This window comes from Martes martes, assembly GCF_963455335.1.
Source record: "Martes martes genome assembly, chromosome: 10".
NCBI lineage: Eukaryota > Metazoa > Chordata > Mammalia > Carnivora > Mustelidae > Martes > Martes martes.
Window position 1 is genome coordinate 57,540,327 of NC_137898.1, and position 19,135 is coordinate 57,559,461.

At 40.1% G+C, this 19,135-nt stretch overlaps 2 protein-coding genes across 5 annotated transcripts in view; one reads left to right on the top strand and one right to left on the bottom strand.

Annotated features, from left to right (window-relative positions):
* Positions 1 to 202: 202 nt before the first annotated feature.
* LOC308350897 (olfactory receptor 52E8-like) lies at positions 203 to 1,213 on the top strand (the record flags this gene model as incomplete). Its single annotated transcript, XM_080816355.1, has 1 exon — positions 203 to 1,213. One exon carries the CDS (start codon positions 203 to 205, stop codon positions 1,211 to 1,213), a length of 1,011 nt encoding a protein of 336 aa, XP_080672481.1.
* Positions 1,214 to 13,016: 11,803 nt separating this feature from the next.
* RRM1 (ribonucleotide reductase catalytic subunit M1) overlaps positions 13,017 to 19,135 on the bottom strand; it is a 36,538-nt gene continuing 30,419 nt past the window's right edge. For all 4 annotated transcript variants that reach the window (XM_080817680.1, XM_080817682.1, XM_080817681.1 and 1 more), the window contains 4 exons: positions 16,920 to 17,055; positions 15,927 to 16,022; positions 14,660 to 14,848; positions 13,017 to 13,631 (listed from right to left, as the gene is read on the bottom strand). In XM_080817680.1, coding sequence (XP_080673806.1) covers positions 13,443 to 13,631; positions 14,660 to 14,848; positions 15,927 to 16,022; positions 16,920 to 17,055 — 610 coding nt within the window. In that variant the 3' untranslated portion in view covers positions 13,017 to 13,442. The remainder of the gene's footprint in view (positions 13,632 to 14,659; positions 14,849 to 15,926; positions 16,023 to 16,919; positions 17,056 to 19,135) is intronic.

Genomic DNA, 19,135 nt, shown 5'->3' on the forward strand with positions numbered 1-19,135 from the left:
GAGGAGGAGGAGGAGGAGGAGGAGGAGGAGGAGGAGGAGGAGGAGGAGGAGGAGAAAGAAAGAGAGAAGGAAGGAGGGAAGGAAAGAAAGAAAGAAAGAAAGAGAGAGGAAGGAATAAATAAATAGGCTTTCTTCCATTGACCATTTTGTTCTAAGAGTCTCCGATCCCCACTCTAGGGGCCAACCCCCAGGGCCAAAGCTAATGGGTGAGGATGGAAATACCAGCACCTTCAACACCTCCTACACCAACTTCTTCCTGATAGGCTTCCCTGGATTGCAAGAGTGGCGGCCCCTCCTGTTCCTGCCCCTTACCTTCCTTTATGTGACCATCATCTCTGCCAATGCACTGGTCATCCACACAGTGGTGGCCCAGCAAAGCCTGCATCAGCCTATGTACCTACTCATTGCCCTGCTCCTGGCTGTCAACGTTTGTGCTGCCACTGCCGTGATGCCCAAAATGCTGGAGGGCTTTGTGCATTATGCTAACCCCATATCACTGCATGGCTGCTTGGCTCAGATGTTCTTTATCTACTTCACTCTCCTTCTGGACTACAACCTCCTGCTGGCTATGGCCCTAGACCGCTACGTGGCCATCTGTCACCCACTCCGCTATACTGACCTGATGACCTCCAAACTACTGGGTGTGCTGGCCATTCTTGCCCTGACACGGAGCCTAGGAGTGGCAGTGCCTTTGGTTGTGCTAACGTCACAAGCCCAATTCTGCCGGACAATGGTGATTCCCCACTTCACTTGTGAGTACATTGCACTGCTGAGCATAGCTTGTGGAGACTTGACTTTCAACAGCAGGTTGGGACTGGCCATGAGGCTGGTCACCGTGACCTTTGATCTAGCCCTGCTAGGGGCCTCCTACACCCGTATCATTTATGCGGCCTTCCGGATCTCTTCTGGGGGAGCCCGAGCCAAGGCCTTGCACACATGTGGCTCCCACTTACTGGTCATCCTCACTATCTACCTCTCTGGTCTCTCCACCTCCATTGTCTTCCGAGTAGCCAAGACTGTGTCTCAGGATGTCCAGAATCTGCTCAGTGCCATCTACTTGCTGCTCCCAGGAGCCTTAAATCCTGTCATTTATGGGGTGAGGACCAGGGAGATCCGGCAACATGTGGAAAAGATGTTCCATAGCAAGAAATCAGCCCAGGAAGTTAGGGGGAAGCCAGAGAGAATGCAAAACATGATAGTGGAGGGGAAATAGCCAGGGCAAGAGGACTTCATAAACTGGGGAAATTGGGGCTGTGACCTCTGGGAATAAAAAGCAGGCTTTACTGAGGGATAGGCTCAAATCATGAGGAGATTATGGGCTCGAGCAGGTCCGTTGTTGGCCAACTATTGCTTTTGAATTCTTAGAATGCTTTTTCTATTTCTATTCAATAATAAAATTGCTTATACCTATCTATTTCTTTATGATTTTATTTATTATTTGAGAGAGAGAGAGAGAGCATGAGTGGGGGCAGAGGGAGAGAAAGAAGCACACCTCCCAGCTGAGTGGGGAGCCCAATGGAGGGCTCAATTCCAGGACTCTAAAATCATGACCTGAGCAGAAGGCAGATGCTTAACCAACTGAACCACCCAGTCCCCCCTGTCTTTCTTTTTTGATTTAAAAATAAAAGTATTTATTTTATTTGAGAGAGAAGGAGAGAGAGCAGGGAGGGATAGGCAGAGGGAGAGGGAGAGAATCTCATGCAGACTCCATGCTAAGCCCAGAGCCCAAAGTGGAGCTCTTTCTCATGACCCTGAGATTATGACCTGGGCTAAAATCAAGTCAGATGCTTAACCAAGCCACACAGGTGTCACATTACCTATTTATCTTTCTGTTTAGTTTCTTTGTCCTCTTCCCCCTGAGAAAGCCCCAGTTGATATCTGGATGTATAGAGCCCCACTGGAAGTTGTACAAAGCAAGTCAGACAGACCACAACCCACTCTGAACATTCAGCCTGGAACAAATAAACAGGCCAAGCCCTTCACCAGGGCCCAGCCTCTCCCAAATACAGCCTATGCCCAGTCTGACCTAATATACAGATCAGCCTTGCGGTTTCCAGTCTAACCCAAGCACACTGGTTGGGTTCTAGAGTCCAATCAGTCTCAATCTTTCTTCTTGCCCCAGGCCTGATATCCCCAATCTGACACAGGCACACAGGTCAGGCCTATCCCAACTATCCAACTAGCCCACACAAACAGGTCAGGTCCTGCCAAGGGCCAGTTAGTCTGAGAGACACCCAGACCAGGTCTTCTCCTGGGGCCCAGTCTGACCCAAAGACCAAACTAGACCGATAGGGTACTTAAGTCTGACCCAAACCCATAGGTTAGGCCACTCTTCTCGTGACAGCCAGTGTAAGCTACCTAAAAGTTAACTCCCTACTTAAAAGACTTCCACAACAGTCAATGGAATAGAATGTCCTTCAGGGATTTCCCAAAAAGGGGCTATGGTGCCTGCATACTGTGCGGAGCCATGTGTAAACCATGCCCAAGTCTTCTCTCCTTCTGTTTACTGATCATAGGGAACTCCCCAATAGGCCACAAGTGCAGGTTGGGAGAGGTGGAGTGGGAGTGAGGACCACAGGCATTTGGGCCACTTCTTCAGTAACTTACATGTACTTCCAGGGCCTCTTAAGCCAAATCTTGTACATACCACTTCAATGTGTATACCACTCAATGATGGAATGACACTGTGCATGCCCAGCTTTATGGCTTAGTGGGTCCAACAGCAACCAGTTCATGATGGGCAGCTCAGGTTGCTTAGTGGCCCATGGTGAAGGATTCAGTCTCTACTAAGGCTAAATAGCAAGCCAAAAGATGTTTCTCAAAAAGTGAGTAGTTATCAACAGAGAAGGGTAGGGCTTTGCTCTAAAATCCTAAAAGCCTGCTAGAAGCTCCAAACAACATCCTTATCTGCCACTGCCACTTCAACACCGCAGACCTGCTGGAGCATATGGCCCAGGGGGCAGAGCAGCTCACCTGGCAGCTTAGGCAAGCTGCAGAGCCTTCTCTTGTTCCAAGCCCCACTCAAAACTAGTAGCTTTCAGGTCATTTGGTAAAGAGGCCAGACTAGCACACCCAAATGAGGAATATGATGCCATGCTGCCTCCAAAATCCAAAGAGGCCCACTAGGCATTGTGCCTGTCCTTTGGTTGTAAGAGGAGCCAGATGCAACAATTTCTCTTTCACCATAGAAGGAACATCTTAACATAGCTCAAAAAAATTCACTGATAGAAGGCCCCTGAATTTTTGTCAGATTTCTTTCCCACCCTCTGACACACAAACATTCTATCAACAAGTCTAGAGTAGTCGCTACTTTTTAGGTCCAATCAGCAGATCAATGTACTGGAGGAGTGTCATATATTGTAGAAAAGGTGATCAAGATAAACTAAATTATAACATAGGGCCAGAGAGCTGATATATCCCTGATGCGGAACATATACATGATCACCCAGAACCTTGCCTCCTTAAGTATTTGATTGGGAGTACCCGGTGGTGGTATTTTGCGTGTCTCTATTACCACATCGCACCATAAACTATCAGTACTTTCTTTACTACTAGAAATAGTCATGTGGCTTTAAATATAATCAGATTAGAGAACCAATTCCAGAAACTCTAGAACAAATTCAGAAGACTCATCCTGAAGATTCTATTCCTCTAGAACCACTTTTGGTACCAAAATCTGTATCAGAGTTCTCACTTTCTAGAGAAACAAAAGCAATGAGAGAATGGGTGGTGGGTTGGTAAAGGTGGTTAGGTGGGAGAGGGAGAAGGAGGGGGAGAGGGTGAGAGAGATTTTAATTGTCTCACATAACTGTGGAACTAGCAAGTCTGAAGTTGTCACAGCAGGCTAACATGCAGAAGACCTAGAGAAGAAGTGATATTGTAGCTCAAGTCCAAAGGCTGCCTGAAGGCAGAAGTCCTTTCTTAGAAGACCTCAATCTTTCTTCTCTAAAGGTCTTCAACTGATTGGATGAAGAAACTCGCATTATGGAGGGTAACCTGATTTACTCCAAGTCTACCAATTTAAATGTTAATTTCATCTTTAAAAAAAAATAATCTTCACAGCAGTACCTAGGCTAGTGTTTAACAAAATACCTGTGTACCATGGCCTAGCCAGTTGGCACATAAAATTTAATATCACAGATCCCTAGGCTCAAAGCAAGCCTAGTCACATGCGGAGAAAGTACCCCAGCACAGAGCCAATCTGCACAGAGAGCTCCTGAAACTCAAGGAAATCTGTCAAAACATTAACTTAATATGCACTAAAGGTATGGAGACTATAGTCATCACGTGTACTAGGGAATAGTCTCTGCAAAAGTAATTTGGAAAAGTCTCAAACAGAATATTCCAGTAACAACCAAAAAATCAAAGGCATTACAAAGAAACAGGAAAACATAGCTCATTCAAAGGAACAAGAAAAATTGGCAGAAAATATCCGTGAGGAAGCCCAGCCATCAGACTTACTATATAAGGGTATTAAAACAACTGTCTTGGGAGAGGCAAGATAGCGGAGCAGTAGTAGATTGAAATGACGTCAGATACCAGGAGTTCAGCTAGATAGGTATCAAACCATTCCAAACACATACAAACTCAACAGGAAATAGAAGAGAAGAGCAACAATTCTAGGAACAGAAAATCGAACACTTTCTGAAAGGCAGGCCATGCGGAGAAGTGAATCCGAAGCAACAGGAAGATAGACTGCGGGGGTAGGGGCCGAATCCCGGGAAGTGGTGGACCAGTGGAGCACAAAGTCTGAACTTGTAGAAGACTGCTCCACTGAGGAACGTCGCTCCAGAGGCTAAGTGGGGGGTAGAGCCCTTGTGGGGACATTGTGGTTTCAGGTCATGCAGGGTCACAGAAATATCAGGGGTGTCTGAGTGTGGCAGAGCTGCCAGGTACCAGAGTGGGGAAGCTAGCTACAGAGACAGAGCCAAAGCGTGAGCTTTCAGCTCGGGGTTACATTAAACCGTGATCCAAGGCACAGTCGGACCACTGCTTTTTGAGAAGGGACCCCACAAGTGGCAGATCTGGGGAGACTCACCTTCCTGCTCTGGGAGGAGCAGCGCAGCAGGAATCTGCTGGGTTTGGAGACTCCAAACGGGGCTGTGTGCCCGAGATAGAAACGGTTGGTCACAGGCTGGGTGAGCACAGAGTGCGGCCAGAGACCAGGGAGACAGGAGTGATTGACTGCTTTTCTCTGACTGTGCAGAAGAGTGCGGCCCCAAGCTCTCGGCTCCTCTGGGCTGGAGACTGGGAGGCCGCCATTTTCTTTCCTGTTCTCCTGTTCTCCACAGAAGTGTTCAGGGAACAAAAGCTCCAAGAGCAAACCCAAGCAGATTACTTAGCCGGACCCCTGACAAGGGCCCCTCAATTCCGCCTCAGGCAAAGACATTTGAGAGTCATGGCAACAGGTCCCTCCCACAGAAGATCAACAAGAACATCTAGCCAAGACCAAACTCACTGATCAAGGAGAACAGCTGAACTCCAGAGCCAGGGTAAAACAATGCATAGAATTCATGGCATTTTCCGCATGATCCTTTAGTCTTACAAAGTTAAATTTTTTTAATTTTTTTTTCTTATTCTATTTTTTTAACTTTTCCTCTTTCCTCTTTTAACATTTTTTAACTAGTTTATCTTAACAATACCTTTCTAAAAAAATTCTCTTAAACCTTCATTGTTACAGTCATATTTTATCCCTTCATTGTATTTAACCTTATTTTTTGTATACATATAGGTTGCTTTGTTTTCTAAAAAATTTTTGGGATACAATTTCTTCCAATAGATCAAAATATACCCTAATCTAGCACATGGCTTTGTTCTAGTATCCAGCATGAGCACATTCCCTCTTCCTTTTTTTTTTTTCTTTTTCCAACCAACTTATCAATTCCTTTTTTAGTTTCTTTTTTCTATTTTCATCTTTACAGTCCTATTCCATCCCTTCATCATGTTTACCCTTATTTTTGTATGTAAGTTTTTCTTTCTTTAAAATTTTGGTAAGTATGGGGCGCCTGGGTGGCTCAGTGGGTTAAAGCCTCTGCCTTTGGCTCAGGTCATGATCCCAGGGTCCTGGGATCGAGCCCCGCATCGGGCTCTCTGCTCACCAGGGAGTCTGCCTCCCCCAACCCATCTCTGCCTGCCTCTCTGCCTACTTGTGATCTCTGTCAAATAAATTTAAAAAAATCTTTAAAAAAAAATGGGGGGAGGTAGTTTCTTCTAAGAGACCAAAATACACCCAAAATCAAGTGGATGGCTCTATTCTATTCATCAGTCTAACATATATATATATATATAAATTTTTTTTATTTTTTAAAATTTTTATTTCCTTTCCCCCCTTTCTTCTTCCCCTGGTTTTGGGTCTCTTCTGATTTGGTTAACATATATTTTTCAGGGTCTTTGCCACCCTTTTAGTATTTTATTCTCTCGTTCATATATTCTTTTTTCTTTTTAATAGCAGAGTAGAAATTTTCTTTCCTTTTTTTAAAGATTTTATTTATTTATTTGACAGACAGAGAGGTCACAAGTAGACAGAGAGGCAGGCAGAGAGAGAGGAAGAGCAGGCTCCCCACTGAGCAGAGAGCCCAATGTGGGGCTCGATCCTAGGACCCTGAGATCATGACCCAAGCTGAAGGAAGAGGCTTAACCCACTAAGCCACCCAGGTGCCCTCATTCACATATTCTAATCTGGATGAAATGACAAAGCAGAAAAACTCACCACAAACCCCCCCCCCCCCACCGCCCCCACACACACACCCAAGAGGCAGTACCAACAACTAGGGACCTAATCAATACAGACATTGGTAATATGTCAGAACTAGAGTTCAGAATGACGATTCTCAAGGTGCTAGCTGGGCTCAAAAAAGGCATGGAATACGTTAGAGAAACCCTTTCTGGAGAAATAAAAGAACTAAAATCTCACCAAGTTGAAATCGAAAAAGCTATTAATGAGGTGCAATAAAAAATGTAGGCTCTAACTGCTAGGATAAATGAGGCAGAAGAAAGAATTAGTGATATAGAAGACCAAATGACAGAGAATAAAGAAGCTGGCCAAAAGAGAGACAAACAACTACTGGGTCACGAAGGGAGAATTCAAGAGATAAGTGATACCATAAGGCAAAACAATATAAGAATAATTAGGATTCCAGAAGAAGAAGAAAGAGAGAGAGGGGCAGAAGGTATATTGGAGTAAATCATAGTAGAGAATTTCCCTAATATGGCAAAGGGAACAAGCATCAAAATCCAGGAGGCACAGAGAACCTGCCTCAAATTCAATAAAAATAGGTCCACATCCCATCATCTAATAGTAAAACTTACAAGTCTTAGTGACAAAGAGAAAATTCTGAAAGCAGCTCGGGACAAGAAGTCTGTAACACACAATGGTAGAAATATTAGATTGGCAGCAGACTGATCCACAGAGACCTGGCAGGCCAGAAAGAACAGGCATGATATATTCAGAGCACAAAATGAGAAAAATATGCAGCCAAGAATACTACATCCAGCTAGGCTATCATTGAAAATAGGAGAGAGAAAAAGCTTCCAGGACAAACAAAAATTAAAAGAATTTGCAAACACCAAACCAGCCCTATAGGAAATACTGAAAGGGGTCCTCTAAGCAAAGAAAGAACCTAAAAGTAGCAGACCAGAAAGGAACACAGACAATATACAATAACAGTCACCTTACGGGCAATACAATGGCACTAAATTCATATCTTTCAAGTCACCCTGAATGTAAATGGGCTAAATGTCCCAATCAAAAGACACAGGTATCAGAATGGATTAAAAAAAAACAAAATCCATCAATATGGTGTCTAAAAGAAACTCATTTTAGACCCAAAGACACATCTAGATTTAAAGTGAGGGGTTGGAAAACAATTTACCATGCTAATGGACATCAAAAGAAAGCTGGGATGGCAATCCTTATATCAGATAAATTAGATTTTAAGCCAAAGACTATAATAAGAGATGAGGAAGGACACTATATTATACTTAATGGATCTGTCCAACAAGAAGATCTAACAATTTTAAATATCTATGCCCCTAACATGGGAGCAGCCAACTATATAAACCAATTAATGACAAAATTTAAAAAAACACATCAACAATAATACAATAATAGTAGGGGACTTTAACACCCCCCCTCACTGAAATGGAGAGATCATCCAAGCAAAAGATCAACAAGGAAATAAAGGCCTTAAATGACACACTGAAACTGATGGACATCACAAATATATTTAGAACATTCCATCCCAAAACATCAGAATACACATTCTTTTCTAGTGCACATGGAACATTCTCCAGATCACATCCTGGGTCACAAACCTGGTCTCAACCAGTACCAAAAGACTGGGATCATTCCCTGCATATTTTCAGACCACAATGCTTTGAAACTAGAACTCAATCACAAGAGGAAAGTTGGAAAGAACTCCAATACATGGAGGCTAAAGAGCATCCTACTAAAGAATGAATGGGTCAACCAGGAAATGAAAGAATTGAAAAAATTCATGGAAACAAGTGAAAATGAAAACACAACTATTCAAAACCTTTCAGACACAGCAAAGGGGATCCTGATAGGAAAGTATATAGCAATACAAGCCTTTCTCAAGAAACAAGAAAGGTCTCAACCTAACCCTACACCTACAGGAGCTGGAAAAAGGACAGCAAAAAGTGCCTAAACCCAGCATTAGAGAAATAAAGATCAGAGCAGAAATGAATGAAATAGAAACCAAAAGAACAGTAGAACAGATCAATGAAACTAGGAGCTGGTTCTTTGAAAGAATTAATAAGACTGATGAACCCCCTAGCCAGACTTATCAAAAAGAAAGAGAAAGGACCCAAATTAATGAAATCATGAATGGAAGAGGAGCGCTCACAACCAACACCAAAGAAATACAATTATAAGAACATATTATAAGCAACTGTATGTCAGCAAAGTCGACAATCTGGAAAAATGGTTGCATTCATAGAGACACATAAACTACCAAAACTGAACCAGGAAGAAACAGAAAACCTGAACAGACTTACAACCAGTAAGGAGACTGAAGCAGTCACCAAAAATCTCCCAACGAACAAGAGCCCAGGGCCAGATGGCTTCCCATGGGAATTCTACCAAGCATTTAAAGAAGAATTGATATCTATTCTCCTGAAACTGTTTGAAAAAATAGCAATGGAAGGAAAACTTCCAAACTCATTTTATGAGGCCAGCATTACCTTGATCCCAAAACCAGAAAAAGACCCCATGAAAAAGAATTACAGACCAATATCCTTGATGAACACAGGTGCAAAAATTCTCACCAAAATACTAGCCAATAGGACCCAACAGCACATTAAAAGGATTATTCACCCCGACCAAGTGGGATTTATTCCTGGGCTGCAAGGTTGGTTCAACATCCACAAATCAATGTGATACAAAACATTAATAAAAGAAAGAACAAGAGCCATATGATACTCCCAATCGATGCTGAAAAGGCATTTGACAAAGTACAGCATCTTTTTTTTTTTTTTTGACAGAGATCACAAGTAGGCAGAGAGGCAGGCAGAGAGAGAGGAGGAAGCAGGCTCCCCGCTGAGCAGAGAGCCTGATGTGGGGCTGGATCCCAGGACACTGGGATCATGACCTGAGCCAAAGGCAGAGGCTTTAACCCACTGAGCCACCCAGGTGCCTCTACAGCATCCTTTCTTGATCAAAACTCTTCACAATATAGAGATAGAGGGTACATACCTCAATATTCTAAAAGCCATCTATGAAAAACCCACAGCAAATATCATTCTCAACCAGGAAAAACTGAGAGCTTTTCTCCTAAGGGCAGGAACTCGGCAGGGATGTCCACTATCACCACTGCAGTTCAACTTAGTACTAGAAGTCCTAGTCTTGGCAATCAGACAACAAAAAGAAATAAAAGGCATCCGAATCAGCAAAGAAGTCAAACTCTCAGTCTTTGCAGATGTTATGGTACTTTATGTGGAAAACACAAAAGACTTCCCTCCAAAACTGCTAGAACTCATGCAGGAATTCAGTAAAGTGTCAGGATATAAAATCAATGCACAGAAATCAGTTGCATTTCTACACACCAACAGCAAGACAGAAGAAAAGAGAAATTAGGGAGTCGATCCCATTTACAATTGCACCCAAAACTGTTAAGATACCTAGGAATAAACCTAACCAAAGAGGCAAAGATCCTGTACTCAGAAAATAGTATAGAGTACTCATGAAGGAAATTGAGGAAGACACAAAGAAATGGAAAAACGTTCCATGCTCATGGATTGGAAGAATAAATATTGTGAAAATGTCTATGCTACCTAAAGCAATCTACACATTTAATGCAATCCCTGTCAAAACACCATCAATTTTTTTCAAAGAAATGGAATAATCCTAAAATTTGTATGGAACCAGAAAAGACCCTGAATAGGCAGAGGAAGGTTGAAAAACAAAAACCAAAGTTGGTGGCATCACAATTCCAGACTTCAAGCTCTGTTACAAAACTGTACTCATCAAGACAGTATGGTACTGGCACAAAAACAGACACATAGATCAATGGAACAGAATAGGGAGCCCGGAAATGGTCAACTACTCTTCGACAAAGCAGGAAAGAATGTCCAGTGGAAAAAAGACAGTCTCTTCAACAAATGGTGTTGGGAAAATTGGACAGCCACATGCAGAAAAATGAAACTGGACCATTTCCTTACACCATACACAAAAATAGACTCAAAATGGATGAAAGACCTCAATGTGAGATAGGAATCCATCAAAATCCTTGAGGAGAACATAGGCAGCAACCTCTTTGATCTCGGCCACACTAACTTCTTCCTAGTAATATCACCAGTCAACGGAAACAAGGGCAAAATGAACTACTGGGACTTCATCAAGATCAAAAGCTTTTACACAGCAAAGGAAACAGTCAACAAAACCAAAAGATTACTGACAGAATGGGAAAAGATATTTATTTCATTTGCAAGTGACATATCAGATAAAGGGCTAGTATCCAAAATCTAGAAAGAACTTATCAAACTCAATACCCAAAGAACAAATAATCCAATCAAGAAATGGGCAGAAGATATGAACAGACATTTCTGCAAAGAAGACATCCAAATGGCCAAGAGACACATGAAAAAGTGCTCAGTACCACTCAGCATCAGGGAGATACAAATCAAAACCACAGTGAGATACCACCTCACACCAGTCAGAATGGCTAAAACTAACAAGTTAGGAAACGACAGATGTTGGCGAGGATGCAGAGAAAGGGGAACCCTTCTACACTGTTGGTGAGAACACAAGCTGGCACAGCCACTCTGGGAAACAGCATGGAGGTTCCTCAAAAAGTTGAAAGTAGAGCTACCCTACAACCCAGCAATCGCACTATTGGGTATGTACCCTAACAATTCAAATGTAGTGATCTGAAGGGGCATATGCACCCTAATGTTTATAGCAGCAATGTCCACAATAACCAAAGTATGAAAAGAACCTAGACATCCATCAACAGATGAATGGATAAAGATGTGTACACACACACACACACACACACACACACACTGGAATACTAAGCAGCTATCAAAAAAATGAAATCTTGTCATTTGCAATGATGTGGGTGGAACTAGAGGGTATTATGCTAAGTGAAATAAGTCAACCTGAGAAAGACAATTATCCTATGATCTCTCTGATAAGATGAATTTGAGAGGCAGGGTAGGGGGCTTGTGGCGGGGGGGGGGGGGGTAGGGAAGGAAAAAATGAAATAAGAGATTAGGAAGACAAACCATAAGAGACTCTTAATCTCATGAAACAAACAGGGTTGCTGGGGGGTAGGGGGTAGGGATGGGTGGTTGGGTTATGGACATTGGGGAGGGTATGTGCTATGGTGAGTGCTGTGAAATGTGTAAGACTGATGATTCACCGACCTGTACCCCTGGGGAAAATAATACATTATATGTTAATATTAAAAAAAAAAAAAGAAAAAGTGAATGAACTCTAAAGGACCAAAAGGAAAAAGAAAGGGGCAAAAAGATTATCTGAAGATATATAAGAAATAATGGCTGAAAACTTCCCAAATTTAATGAAAGATGTGAATCTACTTATCCAAGCACCTCAACAAACATCAAGGAGGATAAACTCAGAGATCCACACCAAGATACATTAAAATCAAACTGTCAAAAGCCATTAGGATGGCTATTATCAAAAATTAAAAAAAAAAAAAAAAACTAGCAAGTGTCAGCAAGGATGTGAAGTAATTGGAATCTCATCCTCTAGGGTAGGAATGTATTATGATGTAATGCCGATAGAAAAGTTTGGCAGTTCCTCAAAAAGTTAAACTAAATATTATAATACATTATAATTATAAATGTATAATTATAATATATTCCCACAATTCCACTTCTAGGTATATACCCACCAAAACTGAAAACAGTAATGAAACAGATACTTGTGCATCAATGTTTGTAGCAGCATTATTCACAATAGCCAAAAGGTAAGAATAACCCCTAATGTCTAATAACGTATGAATGGGGAGACAAAATGTACTATATACACACAATGGAATATTACTCAGCTTTTAAGAGGAATTAAATTCTGCTATATGCTACGTGGATGAACCTTGAAAACATGCTAAGTGAAGTAAGCTAGACATAAAAGGTCACATATTGTAGTATTCCATTTATATGAGGTACCTAGAATAAGTAAATTCAAAGACAGAAAGTAGAACAGAGGTTATCAGGGATGGAGAGAAGGGAATGAAGATGTTGTTTTAGAGTTTCTGTGTGGGATGATAAAAAATTTCTGGAAATAGGTAGTGGTGATGCCACTAAACTTCATGCCACTAAACTGTATGCTTTAAAGTGGGTAAAAATGGTAACATTTATGTTATGTATATTTACCACAATAAAAAGAGGAAATAGGCATATGTTAAAATCGGAATTCTACACAGCATCTATGTAATTTTTCTTAAAATTTCTTCTCTGAACTCTCAAAGCACAGAAAACGTTTTTTCAAATTTGACCTTTGTATGAAAATAAATGACAAATTTGGTCTCACACAATCACTTAGAAATGTTTATTTCAGAATGACCTATAGGAGCTTACCCACATAAAGGTCCTGTCAGCACTTCTCACAGGTTATGACTCAGTTTTGCTTCTCTGGACCCACCAGCCAAAGCAGCAAAACTATGTCTCCTTTCAGAGAAAAGGTGCCAGGCGGGCAATGGGCAATGAAACCCTACTCAATCACTCCCTATTTGCAAGGTGACTTCTTTTGCAGTCCTAAAACTTCTACTTTGATTCCAGAGATAACAATTTAAAAAATCAATACTTTCACTCTATATAGAAACAGTACGTTAAATTGACTGACCCTTTTGCTGCAATAAGGTCCAGCAAAGGCTTAGTACTTCAAGCAAACCTACTACACCTATCTATGCTCAAGAAGTAGTTTGGCTGTGAGGAAGTGCTGGTCTCCTCCAAGCCTTTCCTCAGGACCCACACATCAGACACTCCTCTCTATTCTCCAGAGAGCACACCATGGCTGCTGTGTTCCTCTCTTTCTCTTCTTCTTCTTTTGTTGCCTTCTCCTTATCTTTCAGCTTCTCCTTATTTAGAGTGAACTGGATTGGATTTGCTGCTGGTCGTGTCCTTAAGTAATACATCCCAGTCTTCAAACCCTACAAAGGAAGCAAATACAGCTATTAGAACTTTTAAGAACACTAGGCATTCAAGACCAATGTTTAAAATACACTTCCATAAATCAAATCAGATAGTTTTCTAAACCTGAAATTCCAACTTCTTTAGGAAGCCTTCTCAAAAATGCTTAAGAGGTAGAAAGAGTCAGACAGTATACTGTGTTCCTTTTGCCACTAAAAAAGCTTATCTCTTTGGAAATGTCAAATATTTTTGTTCTCTAGTCTTTTCTTGTTTTTATGTGTATGACTTCCAAGTTTGCCCAAGACAACATGTCTACTTTATAACTATTTATGGAGAGAGACTGCGTCTCTGTAAAGAACAGGTGATGACTACTTCAAGGGTCAGGATCACCTTCTATTCAGTATCCCCAGTCTAAGCACATAGTGTGTGGCCAATAAATATCTCTTAAATTTAAAAAACAAACTAACAAACTGTACCTCTGTATAAATACCCAGAAGATTACCAGGTACTAAGGATAGAATCCAGAATCACAGGACTTTACAGTTGGCAATGATAAGCTAAGTAACTGGCCTTTATACTGTAAACAGTTAAAGTGGGGAAACAAAGGACGTTTCTGAATAGGGGGCTGGCACATGTAAAGTTTTATTTAAGAAATGGTAGCAGTGCACAAGACAGCCTAGATCAGATACGGAAGCAGGGAGATCAGTTAAAAGGCTTAAGAATAATGGCTGTGGAACAGGAAGAAAGATACTCAAGAAACAGTATAAAGGAACAACCACCACAACTTGGTGAGTGATTATATGGAGAATAAGGAGAGGATTGTAGGTAACTCCAAGGTTTCAAACCTCAGAGTGAAATAATCCTACAAGAAACAAGAAAATCCAAAGTGTGATCTGGTACAAAAATCATGACTTGGTTTTAACATACTGGATTTGAAGTGAAAAAACGGCTAGGTGGCGGTATTTAATAGGTAGCTAGAATATAAAACTGTTCCAATTTCAAAATATCCCAAGCTGGCAACAAGTCTTCCTTGAGTTCCTCCACGAACCTGCTTCCAGCCATAGAAGTGCATACTAGTGAGTTTGCCGTAGTTAGGCTCAGCAATGTGGATGTTCAAAGACTGGCTTTGATCAATGAAAGCACCTCTTTCAGCTGCCATCTTAAGAACAGTTTTCTGTGAAATTTCCCACACAGTCTTATAAAGTTGCTTCAGGTCATCAGGAATTTCTGGTATGCTCTGAAGAAGGAAAAACAAATGTTTATTGCAGCCTGGCTGAAGAAATCAGGATAATTAACGTAATTAATGACACAAGGGTCTGGCCTTAGTTCTACTTCCTGCCAGATCTGACCGTACCATTTAGCATCATACAACATGATCCTTATCAGTTTTCCTAGGGCTGTTAACCTCTGGCTTAGAATGTCCAACAAAACTCCATTTAACCAACAAAGTATCTGGCTAGTGGTAATGATTATAAGACCCATTTCTATTTGGATCATAGCCAAACATTCATTATTCTAGAGGTACTTAATAATAAAAGGAGCTAAGCAGCAATAAATGACCCTTGAATTCTGTAGAAAACAAAAGTAGTCAGGGATGTAACTCACATGTAGACAATCAAAGGAAGCAATGAAACAAACCCTTTCTGGAGTCAATAGAAATAATGTTTTATTAGGTCTAGGGTTAATCTGCATCAAAACATATAGATTAGCTAATGCTACAATTTCTGCCAGCAAATATAGAAATGTTACAGAAATCCTTATCTGTGTTACCAGGGAGACAAATGTTTAAACAGAGGCCTCCATCTACAAATAAATACTTCTTGATTCTTGGCTGCAAATATTTTATTGTTAAATACTATCTGTGACTCTGTTTTTTGGACTTTGAGTCCTTGGTCTCCACTGAGGACTTCTTAATTAAGTTTGACTCTCTAATTTCACACTTTATATCAGTGGTCCCGAAATTTTGATGCATTTTGGAATGACCTAGGGGGTCTTTAAGAAATACTAATGCCTGTCTCCCATTTCCAGACATTCTAATTTGTTACGGGGTGCAGCCTAAGCTTCAGAATTTTAAAAGCTCCCCAGTTGATTCTAATGTTCAGAGAAGTTGGAAACTACTGCTTTATATTATTGCACAAACAAGAGGGTAAAGTCCAGCTATATAAAGATGTATATAAGCCTACCACAACAATGCAGGTGAACACAAGCCCATATGACCACAGTGAATGACTTTTCTCTCTACTGAATGGGGTAAATGAGAAGGTACCAATGTCCAACTTAGATTCTAAAGAGCACACTTGATTTTCATACTGTACCTGGATAGAACCATTGCATGCAATAATCTGATTTTTCATCTCTTCATTCCATAAGCCCCGCTCAGTAAGATCCTTCAGTAAGTGAGGATTTACAATCTGAACAGAAAACCAAAAAAGATATCAAGGAATAATAAGAATGATAGGGCCTAAACAGGATCACAGGCCTGGAGCTTAAAATAAATAAGATCACTGAAGAAGTATTTAACATTAAATTAGTTGGTAAAGTCTATCTTTTATAAGATTGAGAGGCCCATCCTACCAAACAAAAGTTATGATCCTTTAAAATCTTGATCTGTGATTCAAGAAACATAGTATTTGCCAAAGTGAAAAGAACTAGCATTGCCTAAGATGGGTAAATCTGTGTGGATTACTTCTCCCCCCCCCCCCAAGTAAGGAGAAAATAATACTTAAGAAGAAACATTAGAAATGTATCTACTCCAAACCTTAAAGAAATTTATTTCAGGAGATCAGGAAATTCACAAATAAAAATCTTTTAAATTAGTGGTTCTCAACCCTAGTTGCACATTAGAATTACCCGGGAACCTTAAAAAAACACTGGTCCTACCCACCAGGAATTCTAATTTGTAATCCGGGTTGAGAACTATTGTCATGGTTCCATATACCTCTTGCTTCTATATACATCTTGAGTTTCACTGTATACATCTTGGGTATCATCAACTTAAGCATCTGAGGTCATAGTATACATCATTATGATTACAGAATGGTTAAATACCATGTGAATTCTAGTATCAACAAGTTACTTTCCTACCCACCTATCGATACTTTCCTACCTAACAATCATTCTTTCAACAGATATTTATTAAATGTCTATTATTAAATAACATAGAATAATATTGGACATGAAGAGGACTTACTTTATCAAAGCTCTGCCCCCGTACAAAGCAAAAGGGACATACTAAATATAAGTTGGCATTTACTCCCAACATCAGGCTTTTACAAGATCTCCTGTAGGTTTACTTGTGATCTTCTCACCTGAAATTCTCCTGACAAAACTCTGCGAGTATAGATGTTGCTGGTATAAGGTTCAATGGACTCATTATTTCCCAGAATCTGAGCAGTTGAAGCAGTAGGCATCGGGGCAATAAGTAAACTGTTTCTTATACCATACCTAAAGAAAAGGAGATTATTAGGTGCTGGTACTAAAGCTATAATCTGCCCGGAAGGAAGCTACTTCGTGTCACTGCAGTAAATGCAGATGGAGTGAGTGACATCATACATGCATTAGACTCACATAATGACTTTTGAATTTGACACCTATAGAGATGCATCTCACAGTATGGGTGCTATAGCTCACCCCTCTCCTGAACACCTGACTCCTAAAACAAAATTAGCACAATTTTACTGCTGAAGTTTCTTATCATGCCATGACTTATTAGTACTTCATACACTAGCTTGCCTAAGGAAATAATCGAATGGCTGTTGAAGAGTCCCCACCTGTATCAGGGTACATTCATTCAACCCTCACTCTTTTCTACATGCCCTATGATCACTGTGCTAAGCCCTTTCAGGAAACATAATGATGTGAAAGTGGTCAGAATCCAATATCTATCACCAGAATTCTCCACAGGGAAAGATTATGCTCAAAGTATATTCCTGACTTCCTCTATTACCTCTTCACTCATAAGTTCCTAGAGGAAGGTTAGTATCTTCTGACTCTATTCACTGCCAAAGAGAGTGCTTAAGGAAGAATATGCCATCTGAACATGGAGAAATCTTCAAGCTGCCCTTAGCTCATCCTTCAAAGCTCAGCCTAAGAGATGACTACTAGAACATCTTTCCTGACCAGGCAGACAATACTAAATACAACTGTAAGTATTTCTTCCACAAACATTTTCTATGATCTGTACCTTTACGTATACTTTATGTGTGCTACATGTCTCACCTTACTTAGTCTTAAGTTTCTCAAACACCAAGAATCTGTCTTTCCTATATTCTATACCTCTGGATTTATCCAGTACTTAGCGTAAAGCTTCATGTCCTAATGGAATCTGTACTACTGGGATCCTAATCTCACTTTGCCACTCCTAGTTTTGAGGCATCAAGCAGATCACCAACGGATTTCATGTCTTACTTCCTCAGTAAAGTGGACAGTGATTTTCCCGTCCAAAGATAGGAAAACATTTTGAAAAATCATATATATATATATATATATATATATATATATATATGACATACCAAACTATGGAATTGTCTGTAATCATTAAAAACATTAGGTAAATCTTCAAGTACTAAGAGAAAGACATCGAAAATAAATCACGAAGTCTTAGAATATATCAAATTTGATCATATTTTTATAACAAAACTGTGTGCATCTGCAAATGTACTGAAAAAGGTCTAGAAAAATACACACCATTAACAATGGCTATCTCTGGGAAAAGGAATAAGTTGGTCTGTATTTGTTTTGTGGAACAAGTGGTTGGCAGGAGAGATATAAAGAAGGGCTTTCACCTTCCATTTTATTTCTGTACTTGAACTTTGTTATTCATGTATTAATTTTGAAATTTTAAAAAGTTCTATATAGAAAAATATCCATAATATTTTGAAAAAAAATAAAATAAAATACATGTCCATTTTTGTAGAAGTTGAATTTGCATACAAATGTACACAGGCACACATGTTTAGAAGAAAGTCTGAAAGATGAAAGACAAAAAGATACAAACAGATTTTTAGGAAGTGGTATTGAGATAATTTCATTTTACTCCCTTTCACACATACATTTTCCTAAATTTTCTAACAAGTATTATTAAGTAATAAAACAATTTTAAGGCAAATAGATATTTTTTAAAGAGTATTTTTAAAGCTACTGCTTCCTTCCGTAAACATTAAACACTCTGCATACGCATTAATCCAGAGACAACAGGCTCATGAAGAAAGTGAAAACAACTTGTTTTATTATTCACTAAGCAAAACATCCTACCCACCCTTAAATCCTTTTTATTTTTATTAGTTTGAAAGGCCTTAAAAACCTCAAGTTTTACATTTTTCTTTCACAGTTTAACATATTACCCTCCAAAAGCTCTTCTAAATCCCTAACTTACTCCTGTGACAACCCATTCAGCAAGTCATTTAGATGCCCAAGGTAGTTAAGCAATAAATAAAAGTGAAAAACATTTAAAAAGCAAGCACACTCGGAAATATGAAGTTTAATGAGAAAAAGAATTGCTTAATCTGGGTAGTTACACCCCTAA